Source organism: Penicillium verrucosum (assembly GCF_028828655.1).
Source record: "Penicillium verrucosum strain IBT 35672 chromosome Unknown utg000001l_segment0_segment0, whole genome shotgun sequence".
NCBI lineage: Eukaryota > Fungi > Ascomycota > Eurotiomycetes > Eurotiales > Aspergillaceae > Penicillium > Penicillium verrucosum.
Window position 1 is genome coordinate 576,282 of NW_026643210.1, and position 11,716 is coordinate 587,997.

Below are 11,716 nucleotides of genomic sequence, written 5' to 3' on the forward strand. Positions count from 1 at the left end.
AAGAAGCTATCTCAAGTAATCCTTGTCCTGGGACCCGCCCCCGGCATTTGTTGAAGAATGTGAAGGCCAAGATTGGTAAGACCGGGGACACTATGGAGCTGTCCATGCGGGGGGGGCCCAAGCCACGATATTTTTCAAGCGCGTAGCCATTTATCATTTGGAATTCCCTAATAGGCGTTTTGCCGATCATCCCTTCTGCCTTTTCAGTTGTCAACTAATGTTAGATCTATCAGAATCGGGAATGCCAGAGCGGAGATTTTTCGGTCTCCACCATCCATGGGTTGGTTCATTATGGGTATCGGCTGACAGGAACGGGTTTAGTTAAATAGGGGACTTGATCCTCAAGATGTTCTCCTTTTTTTTTTTCCCGAGTTGTTTCTGGTATTTCCGCGTGTTATTTGCAATTTGGAAATAAACTATGGGATCCCACTCCATTAATGGTAATGGCCATGGTTTAGATATCACCGTTTTGGGTCTGAACAGCGGAACGTCCATGGTGGGTGGTTGTCTATGCACTTGAGAAACACCAAACTCATCAGTTATAGGATGGTATCGACTGCGCTCTTTGTCGATTTCGCCAGGACACCCCCGAATCGCCCATGCACTTCGAACTACTTAAGGCAAGTACCTACTGGATTGCTCCACAGGGTACAACATACTGACCAATAACCGCAGTATGGAGAAATCCCACTTGAGCCGGTCATCAAAAAGAGGGTGATGAACATGATTCTCCATAATAAGACCTCACCTTCGGAGTTGTCTGAAGTGAACGTGCTCTTGGGCGAGACCTTCGCCTCAGCCGTGCACCAGTTTTGTAAGGATTACGATGTGGACATCAAATCGATCGATGTCCTCGGATCCCACGGCCAAACCATCTGGCTACTTTCCATGCCAGAGGCCGGCGAAACCCGCAGCGCTTTGACTATGGCTGAGGGCACATTCCTAGCCTCGCGCACGGGCATTACATCGGTCACCGATTTCCGGGTAAGTGATCAGGCAGCTGGACGTCAGGGAGCACCCCTCATTGCCTTTTTCGACGCGCTAGTGCTGCACCACCCAACAAAGCTACGTGCATGCCAGAATATCGGCGGTATCGCAAATGTTTGCTTTGTTCTCCCGGACAGCCACGGCGGAGTTGACGCCTGCTACGATTTCGACACCGGTCCAGGAAACGTGTTCATCGATGCCGTTGTGCGCCACTACACGAACGGCAAGCGCGAGTACGACCAGGATGGCGAGATGGGTGCCCGCGGTACCGTCGACCAGGAACTTGTCGACGATTTCCTGACACATCCTTACTTCGCGCTGGAGCCGCCCAAGACGACGGGTCGTGAGGTTTTCCGTGACACTATCGCCCACGAATTTATCGTCAAAGCCGAGGCCAAGGGCCTCAAGCCTGACGATGTCGTTGCCACCATTACCCGTGTTACCGCCCAGGCGATCGTGGACCATTACCGTCGCTACGCCCCCAAGGACCTCGAGATCGCCGAGATATTCATGTGCGGCGGTGGTGCTTACAACCCCAACATCGCCGCCTTTATCCAGGAAAATTACCCCAACACTCGTATTATGATGCTCGATGAGGCTGGTATCCCTGGTGGCGCTAAGGAGGCCATCACGTTTGCTTGGCAGGGTATGGAAGCTGTGGTCGGTCGCTCTATCCCTGTCCCCACTCGTGTCGAGACTCGCCAAGAATATGTCCTCGGTAAGGTGTCTCCGGGCAAAAACTACCGCAACGTCTTGCGTCAGGGCATGTCGTTTGGCGCTGGTCGTGATCATCTGCCCCCAGTGAATGAGATGATTAACTACGTTGATGGCAAGGCTTTCGACAACAAGTGGTAAATACGAGTTACGTACTTTTTCTTTTTTCTGTCAAGCCCTTTGCATACCGGTTTTGGGATGAATTTATATACTATTTAAGTTTTTTTCTTCTTGGCGAAGCCTTACAATGATAACGTACATATATATGGACTGACGAATGCGATGTTATTCTTGGTTATTTTCTCTAGGTGCCGGTGAATATTTCGAGATTCAGAAATGGGAATAGACTCAACCGGCAAATTTGATATGCGTTCAAAGTATAAAAACACCAAGCACGCGACCCACTACACTAGGACCACTAGCATAAACCGAGTTTTCATTAAGCTCTTTGTACATACATTAAATTTCGAGAGTAGATATCCATTCAGCCATTTTGGCAGTGCCGTCGGCACGTGCAGAAAAAAAAGCCCCGGCTGCCTCGGCAGTTGTTCGCCCGAACTTTTACCGGGTCTATCTGATCGTCTGTGGATGAGGTGGGCTACCTAATCCACCATTGCTCTTACATACCCCATAGTGGCGTGGGGATAGTTTTCTCCCCATATATCAATTGCCTATTTGGATCTAGACTTCGGGCAAAGCTGTTCCTCAGATCTAGGGACTGGTAGCCTTGTGGGGCGTTCTTCTAGACCCTTTTTGAGAGAAGGACTACGAACACATTCTTCAACTCGGACTCGTAGGGTCTCGCATAATGATCGGGTTTCTAAGACCTGATAGTTGCCGGGTTGAAACGGTGTACTAATTTGGACATTACCAATCAGACCAGGTATATCGCAATAAAAATGGTCTAAGGAAAATATAGGCCTCAGTGACCGTTCGCTCTAGGATATAGGCATTTAAGAACAGGAGGTTCATAGTTACTTCCTATATACATAGACAGTGCTATTAAGATAGGCCACGTGCTACCCTTGCTCGCTTGAAGTATATGGCAAGATCATTATTATTACACCTCATATATGACGAATTTGTTTCAATTCTTCGTTTCTCTGCTCATTTACCCCGCAATCTAAGTAGTGTAACGTTACAGTCCAGAGAAGCTTTAGAGACTTCAAGGGCTTAAGCGTATTTCGCCGAGATATCTAGATTATCCCTACCCCGTGAATGTGGTTTGGGGAGAGCATTGATGACTGACGATCTGCAAGGTCGTACTCGTCCACAGGCCAAGTCAATCTTCACCCAATCAACGATCAGCGACACTCGAGAATTCTCTATAACTGCCTCCACCTTACCTCGCTATAATATATTATATATTACGATACACGCGTTAAGTTGCGAGCGGGGGAGGTGGTGAATTGTCGAGACCATGCCAGCTTGCTACATAGAATAACCCCTGGCAGTTCAGATTGATTGTCGCTGTGCAGTTTCCTGCACTTTCTGCTCCTTTATTGTCGCGAAGCACTACTACCTGATAACACTACAATCTGGGAACAATTACCACCTGAGAGGACTATTCCCTGTAGATCCTATCTTCTAGGATACTCGGAATATCCCGTTCTAAACTGCCGTTTAGGATACAGGCTGCATACGAACTAAGAAATTAATCAAACCAAACCAAACCAAACCCCAATGGTACCCTTTCTAGGGGTTATACTGGACTATCCTCTCGCCATGATGTAACTGATCGTGGTAGCCGCCCCTTCCAATCTTGGAAGGTTATCAATAAACACCTGGGCACCTCGGGGGACTGTAAACCCCGCCTTCCTTGTTATATAAACCATTCCAATGAACAATTAACGTGTTATCTCTTCACACAATGTTCAATCTACACCGCATCACCTGCCTTCGGGCATTTGTTGTCGCCCTTGCTACGCTTGGGCCAGTCAATGCTGTACCCATTGCTAACGACCTCGCTGGTCGTGACACCGAAGGCCCCGCAGTATGGCCCACTCCTCAACAAATGACATTAACCAGCGGGAAGGTATCACTCAAGGGTGATGTAACCCTCGTGACCGACGATTTCGATGACTCGGCCACGATCTCCACGATCAAGGAAGTCGTGGCTGCCGCAGGTGGTAATGCTGTTCTTGCCAACAAGCCTAGTGGTAAAGGCACGCATATTTTCATTGGCACGGAGGAAGAAGCTGGAGTTGCTGTCGCTGCCGCCAAGGCTCTTGCTGGAAACTCTGCGAATGACCTCGACCCCGACGGCTATGTTTTTGCATGTGGCTATTATGAGCAAAAGCCAAGCATTGTACTCAATGGTGTGGACGAGCGTGGCACTTTCTATGCGGCACAGACTCTTCGTCAACTTCTTGACGGTGGCCATATTCCCGGTGTGAAGGTCCGCGATTGGCCGCTCATGTCTATCCGTGGCTCGATCGAGGGTTTCTACGGTGTCCCCTGGTCTCATCAGGCACGTCTTGATCAGTTTGCTTTCTATGGAAAGCACAAGATGAACACTTATGTGTACACACCCAAGGATGATCCACTTCTCCGCGCCAAATGGCGCACGCTTTATAGTGGCGACGAGCTTACTCAGCTCGAGGAGCTTGTTGAGACTGCAAATACCAACCATGTCGACTTCACCTATGCTCTTTCACCCGGCTTAGACATATGCTACTCGTCTAACGATGACTTTGATGCTACCGTCACCAAGTTTAACCAGCTGCGCGACTTTGGTGTCAGCAGCTTCTATATTGCGCTCGATGATATCCCTCTCGAATTCCATTGCGATGCCGACAAGAAGAAGTGGCCCGAAACAGAGGACGATGAATGGATTGCCGATGCCCAGGCCTTCTATCTAAACCGTGTTCAGACTGAATACATCGAGCCGAACGACCTCGATGATCTCGAGACCGTCCCGACCAACTATGCCGGCAGCGCAGCATCCCCGTACAAAACAGAATTCGGCACCAAGCTAAACAAGAAGATTCGCGTCCAATGGACCGGGGAAGGAGTCTTCAGCGACGACATTACAGTTGACAGTGTCGTGAAAGCCGACGCGAGCTACGTCACGGAAAACTTGTTCTTATGGGACAACTTCCCAGTCAACGACGGCAACCGTGATCGTCTATTCCTCAATCCTCTCACCAAACGTGCTGCCGAGCTATACAAGCATCTTCTTGGATTCACCTCAAACCCGATGAACCAGCCATATGCCTCTATGGCCGCACTCGCCAACTACGGAGACTATACATGGAATGGGCCATCGTACAACGCCACCAAGTCCATGGATGCAAGCCTATGGGAATTGTCGGGTAGTGACAAAACCGTCCACGAGGCACTCATTGCATTCGCCGACCTCAGCCAGAACTGGCCATACCAAAGCCCCGAAGTCAACGCGCCCAGCCTCACTAAGGACATTGCGGCTTTCTGGGCCGCTCGCAAAGCTGGCGCCAGTGACGGAACTGAGGCGTTGAAAGATCGCCTCGCACTCATTATCACCATCCCCGATGTGCTCCCCAAAATGGCTACCAAGGCCTTCGCTACGGACGTGGCGCCCTGGGCGACTGTTGCTAGGCAATGGGCGAGTGCCTGTCAGTGCTTGATTTCCATGCTCGAGGCGCTCGATAGAAAGGATCACAGCACAGCAGATGCTGAGTTCAGCTCTGCTAAAGAGTGGGTTGAGAAGACGAATGCTAAGACTGTTGATGACCGCAATACAGAGGGTGAGGACCTTCCTAAGTCGATTATCCCAATTACCGGTGACGGAGCGTTTGATACGTTCCTCACTAACGCCACAGCTATTTACAACCGGAGGTAAATGGTGATACGAGGTTGGCAGTATAAGTCGGATAAATAGATATAATGCACGCGTTGTATACGAAATGCAAAGATCCATACGAGGAAATAGTCATTGTCGTGGGAGTAAGGGTAATCAACCACATTCAATAGCACTATCAATCTGTGCACAAGTTCCTGATTTCGCATAAGAATAGTAGGCTCAAGAAACCGCATAAGGTCACCGAGGAGCGAGGAATTGTGTGATTCGGGGTATAACTCTCCCGTTGGATACTCTTCGTAAAGATAGATACAAAGAAGCACCACGAAACAAAGCTATTAGAAGAAACTACTTGCAATGTGTACACTCATCAATTCTTGGTAGCCTGATCCCACAGACTGCGCACGGTAACACCATCCACCCACCTACCCCCAGTCTCATCCTTCTGCACAATGAATTTCAGGGTCCGTTGCTCACCAGGAAGTAAAGAGAACGAGTTATCCTCAAAATATCCCACCACACCAGCAGGATAGTCAAGCCATGTATACAGCGAGACAGCACTCTGAGCTTCGACGGTGAATGCACCAGTCTTTGCATTACGCGACAGCTTGAGTTTCGGATTTTTCAGTGCCAGCTCCTTAGGAAAGACGGGCGTAAACTCGTTCCGGTGCGTGAAAGTAGTTAAAGTCTTGCTTTCAGCATTCGGGAGATGGCCATGAGCAGTGAGATCAATAACCAAAACGGCATCCTTCATATCAGACAGAGACAGCTCTGCCACATTGGTTTCGTAGATATTGGTAGTATTGAGTGCTCCAACGGAGAAATCTTTTGTCAAGGGAGTACCCGCGTTCCCGTGGATTGGCTTGCCAGACAAATCCGTCCAGGTAAGTTTGACCGTTCCCCGGACAGTCTCCCAGAGATCCGAAGTCACATAGATAGACAAATGGCCCGTCGTATGGTTCCAGAATGGGGAGACTATAACGGGCTGGAAGATATCGCGGGCGACATAGTGGAGGACCTTCCAGCGGCCGTCGTACTCGATTCCAGCCCACGTCGGAGCCTGCCAGATATCTTCGAGTTGCCAGTACAGGGAGCCGAGCTGGCGCTCTAGCATTCCGCTTCCGCGACGATAGAACTGGATTTCGGACTTGTACATGTCTGCTTGGAAAAGTTGGGTTGCGTGACACCAGGAACTGAAGTTGGCAATGGGGTCTTGCTTGTCGGGGATCGGGTAGTATAGCTCTACTGCTATGGTCATTTCGGCCATGCCCTTAGACGAGTTACTGTAGTTGTGGGTGCCTGGGCTTCCTGCTGGGTAGTGGTGGTTTCTGAGCATAATGGTGCTGCTGTTGAAGTGGAGGTCCTTCTCGTCTACGGCTTGCTGCCATGTTTGCAGACTCGGCATGCTGTGGTAGCCGAATTCGTTGGCGAAGCGGCCGATGGGGTAGTCAGCGGAGTTGAAGGCCTCCTTGGCATCGTAATGGTAGTAGTCTGTGTTACCATAATAATAGCCTTCTGCTGAGCCATTTTCATAACGTTCTACCATAGGAACTGGGGCAGACAGATCAACTTCTAGGAAACCGTTGTTGGTGCTGCTGGGCATGTATGAAATTGATCGCGAGTTCTCGTAAACCAACGGGAGAATCAGAGAGATGAACAGATGCTCGTAATCGCCAAGCCAGTGGGCGTAGGATGCAGGATCCGCTTTCTTAGCAGTTGGTAGCACCAAGTTTTCAAGCTCATTTCCACCAGCCCACAAAGCTAAGGATGGATGATGATTGACCCGTCTCGTATTGTAGACGATCTCGGCAGCAACATTGTCAAGGAACGGTTGATCCGTGGGATACAGAGCATCACCGAATTGGAACTCGCTCCATAGTAACACTCCGCGTTCGTCGGCGAGATCGTACATGAAGTCCGGAAGGTAAGCACCTGAAGCCCAGACCCGGAGCATATTCTGATTTCCAGCGACTACGGCATCAAACAGTCGTTTCATCTTGACCTCGGTGACCCGCGGCCAGAAAGCATCCGGTGGAATGAGGTTCGAGCCCTTGGCGTAGAACTCATGTCCATTCACCTCGAAATGCCAATTCGCGCCGGGTGCGATGCCCTGCGCCAGCTGGCCATCGGTGATGTTGGATCTGTTCAGAAAAATAGTACGGAAGCCAGTGCGTTTGGCTACGCTGGCGAGGTTCTGGTTTTTGTTCTGAATAGTGGCTGTAACGTTATACATGCTTTGCTTCCCCATTCCTGTGGGCCACCAGAGATTCGGTGCTGTCTGGAGATATTGTCAGACAGAATCTCTTATCCCGTAATTGAATACTTACTGCATCAACTATAGTAGTGCCGCTAATTGTTTGTCCAGATACAACAACATTATCCAACGATCCGGCCGTCAATACTTTGTCCGACTCGATGTCCTTGATTTCGATAGACATCGATGGATGGGTAGGCGGGGGGCCGAGGTAGTCAATACTTGCATTCACAACCCAGGGTTGACTCTGATCGGGAGCAAGGTGATTGACCTGGCCCTTTCGATAGATGTCAAATCCTGTGTTTAGAACATATAAGTCTTCCTCTTTCTCGGACTGCACCAGGTAGATATTCTGCCATGGACCAGCAGGCGAGAACGCTGGGCCCCAATCCCAGCCAAAGTCAGACTGTTCCTTGCGCATAAACCAGCGGTTAGGGAATTCAAAGGTTTGCTGAACACCAGTAGGCCATTCTGGAGACATTGTCAGACATAATATCTGTTATCCCGTTGTTGAATACTTACTGGGGGAGTTTGGATCAGCGGCAATCGCATTTTGGATCTTAGTGGCACTTCCAAAATCGAGAGAAACGATCGGGGAGCCCTTGCAATGTTTCAGGGCATTCGAGATGTCAAAGGTATACTGTCGGAACTGATTATCTGTAGTTCCTATCGAATGACCGCAGAACTCGATTGCTGTAAAAGTGTCAAGCCCATTAAACACGAGCCAGGAGGACTTGGTGTTTCTTGACCTGCGAAGAATCAGTAAGAATCCCAATTGACACAGCGAAGGACACAAACAAGCCCCTGATTGGTTTACTTGTATAAGTCCAATTACTGTCCACGATCCAACGCAAGTCGAAGTCATTCAACCCATAGTAGCTTTGGTGCGAGTCGAGTTAGTATAGACCCATTACAGGAGAAACGAGCTTCAACTAACGGTTCATCTGTTTTTTCTTTTGTTAGATCGGTCAATTCTTTTCAAACCAAAGAGGACTCACCAATAAAATTTGCAGCTAGAAGATCCAAATGCGCCTGTGAGGGGACACGGCCAGGGACGCTCACATTCAGCGTCTTGCTACTAACAGTCCATCCCTCACCACTCAAATCCAAAACATTCTGCCCCAGAGTTGTGGACAGAATTGATGGAAGCACTGCTAGTACAAGGTGATTCCAAAGATACATGGCGTCAAAATCCCAAACTCGGCTGAGATGCGAGATTGAGGGGTTTCGGTGCTACTGTCAGCCCTATTTATCTTTCTAGATCTGAAACCGGCAGCAGAAAGTCGGAGAATAAATTCGATGATCTACAATCAGAATACCATATCAATCACGGTGTTATTCGGAGTTGAAGTAGAATGGTGTCATACAGACATGTAGCCATCAGTACCCCTCGCGGGGAAAAGGTAACGGTAGCAGCACTAATGTACAAATGACAATACCCAGTAAGATGAAGGAAATTCCGATTATAGACCAACAGGATATACCTAAATAGGGACTGTAGTATTGGAGCTACAAAGTAACTATGTTGTATATAGAAAGTTGACAAGCTCAGCCTTGAAAGGCTTAATTTCTTAGCGCTGGGTCCAAGGGTATATAATATGCTGATCTCTGGATTAAATCGTATATTTGACGATATATGTATATAGTTTTATGTATATATATATATGTCCACCTAGGAATATGAACCCTTTGGGCTGTATTTTTCCCAAATATATTTCTTGAGTCTTTCTCCAGGGCCCCTTGCCTGAGATTCTTTCCCCCATTACCTTCTCTGTAATTTAGCAACTATTTTCCTATTATACATATTTACTCTATACACCCTTGTTTATATTTGTACAGACGTCTCCAGTTGATCCACTGTCAGGTTCTTACGCATCATCGACACATCACTCTGTGTAAACCCAAGACCATCAATGAGATAGCCCTCAGCGCCATTTTTATACGTGCTCTCAAATGATACCAGGAAAGCTGCCATGGAAGTAGCTCGAACACCACACAGTTCGAGCATACCCAGTTCCTCCGGAGTCAACTGGCCGGTGCCGACTCCACCACCCAAATTTATCGCAAATGCCTGCATAAGATTCTCCCGAGCGCTTTCCAGTCCAACTCGAGTGAGGATGTAATCGTTAATAATATCGTCATGAGGTCTATTTATCAAGAGGAGGATGAGGGCGGCGAAGACACCTGTGCGATCTTTCCCGGCTGTGGATGGGAACTTATGGTTAGCATTGATCTATTGTGAATGGGGGATTTGCACGCGACTAGAGCGAGGTGATACAGGTGGAACATACCCGAGCAATGAACGATGAACGGATCGTCCGGGTTATCTCTGATATGCTTGAATATCTCAGTGAAAGATGGGGCAGCCGCCTCGAGGATCCCGAAGTACATCTTCACGAACCCTGCCGCGCCCCTGTCTGGACCTGCGAAATCGCGGAGATTCAAAGTAGCCGGTCGAGCCCCGTATGGTAACCATATCGTCTTGACTCCGGTGATAGAAGGTGCGGGGGCTTTTTGTCGCTCGCCTTCATTCCGGAGGTCGAAAATAGTGGTGATGCCCAATTGAGTTGCGATGATCGATTTCCCGGGGCCCCAGATGTCGGACAAGTTTCCGGACCTATAAACGAACCCCGGGCGTAGTTTGTTGTTATCGTGACTCACGTCACGAAAGTTGGTGACACCTTGTATAGGGATAAATGGTGGCAGTGATGTGATCCGGGCTACGAGTGCCTGCGGGATGGGAGTTCTGATGTCGGTGTTTAATACCTCGCGGATTTGATCGGTTTCATGCATAATTATTTTGATTGAATGTACAGTGAATGGAAGGTCGAAATCAAATCCAAATTTGGGGATATAAAGAAGTTTGATTCGAACTATGTCATCGTCTCCATCGACTAATGGAGCCGAAACCTGGTGCAGGCACCAATGTCATCATATCCAATGACCTCAAGATTCATTTCCCAACTATTTTTTCAACATTTTTTGGTTTATTTTTGGAGAGAAAATTATTAGTAGAATTGTTAGTATTCATCTCGATGGTTTTCTCAGATATTCCTTTTTAGATATTTCCCTTTTATACACTCGGACAGTGCTTATTGACTTCAGACTCATAGGAGTCTACAAACTTAGGCCATGGAACTATTTTAAGAAGTCAATATAGCAATCAAAATAGCAAACAATATTTATATATCGCCTTTTGTGTAACTTCAACTTCCCACCAATCAACTCCATCTCCATTTTCTCAAAATCGAACTCGTCTATCTAACCATGGCATCTCCAGGCATCGACGGCAGAGTCGCAGACCTAGAACCGGACATACAATGGCGCATCAGCATAGCAATCTTCCGGTACAAAGAGAACGGGGAGCCCGCCGTCCTACTTCTGAAGCGAGCTACCGGTCAAGCCACCTATCGATGGTGGAATATTCCAACAGGCCCAGTTCTCAGCACCGATGTGACCATCCGCGATGCCGTGGAGCGCATAGTTCTCGACAAGACCGGTCTTGGACTCCAGGGCGACCACATTATCGAGGAGGTGGAGTTATTGAGGTGGGGATCTGAAGAGGAAGTCATCATCAAACTCAACTTTGTGATCTATGATGAATCTGGCGACATTGTCGCAATCCGTTACGACGAGTTCTTCGAATATGAATGGGTGGAAGAGGAACGTGTTGACACTCTCGCCATCCCTGTCTCAATGCAGGATGTGATCCACGATGGATTTGAACTACAACGCTTGGGAGTTTTTTGAGGTGAATGATATTTGAAGCCTCTTTGCTAAGGATGGAATAAGAAAGCAAAGAATACAATCACAATCACATTTATCAATCAATTGAGATATTCAAATGTTCAAATGTCTGTATTCTCTTCCCCGCATCGGATATTCGGTTGGCCGCGGTGATGTCAAGATGCCGATGCCAACCGCTCTCCGCACTCCCCCAGATTTAACACTCAAACATCCAATTTCCCACCTTTCTCCCATTG

General features: G+C 48.3%; 5 protein-coding genes across 5 annotated transcripts; 3 read left to right on the forward strand and 2 right to left on the reverse strand.

Moving 5' to 3' along the window:
* Positions 1–418: 418 nt before the first annotated feature.
* N7516_000217 (UPF0075 domain protein) lies at positions 419–1,842 on the forward strand (the record flags this gene model as incomplete). The annotated part of the gene is made up of 3 exons (XM_057212939.1): positions 419–496; positions 546–620; positions 676–1,842. The coding sequence occupies 3 exons, from the start codon at positions 419–421 to the stop codon at positions 1,840–1,842; spliced, it is 1,320 nt and encodes a 439-aa protein (XP_057074822.1).
* Positions 1,843–3,571: 1,729 nt separating this feature from the next.
* Positions 3,572–5,521, forward strand: N7516_000218 (uncharacterized protein; the record flags this gene model as incomplete). The annotated part of the gene is made up of 1 exon (XM_057212940.1): positions 3,572–5,521. One exon carries the CDS (start codon positions 3,572–3,574, stop codon positions 5,519–5,521), a length of 1,950 nt encoding a protein of 649 aa, XP_057074823.1.
* Positions 5,522–5,849: 328 nt separating this feature from the next.
* N7516_000219 (uncharacterized protein) lies at positions 5,850–8,915 on the reverse strand (the record flags this gene model as incomplete). Its single annotated transcript, XM_057212941.1, has 6 exons — positions 5,850–7,757; positions 7,807–8,204; positions 8,256–8,482; positions 8,532–8,612; positions 8,671–8,677; positions 8,732–8,915. 6 exons carry the CDS (start codon positions 8,913–8,915, stop codon positions 5,850–5,852), a joined length of 2,805 nt encoding a protein of 934 aa, XP_057074824.1.
* A 643-nt stretch (positions 8,916–9,558) lies between these two features.
* On the reverse strand, positions 9,559–10,526 carry N7516_000220 (tyrosine-protein phosphatase; the record flags this gene model as incomplete). Its single annotated transcript, XM_057212942.1, has 2 exons — positions 9,559–9,935; positions 10,025–10,526. The coding sequence occupies 2 exons, from the start codon at positions 10,524–10,526 to the stop codon at positions 9,559–9,561; spliced, it is 879 nt and encodes a 292-aa protein (XP_057074825.1).
* Positions 10,527–11,000: 474 nt separating this feature from the next.
* Positions 11,001–11,483, forward strand: N7516_000221 (NUDIX hydrolase; the record flags this gene model as incomplete). The annotated part of the gene is made up of 1 exon (XM_057212943.1): positions 11,001–11,483. One exon carries the CDS (start codon positions 11,001–11,003, stop codon positions 11,481–11,483), a length of 483 nt encoding a protein of 160 aa, XP_057074826.1.
* Positions 11,484–11,716: the final 233 nt, after the last annotated feature.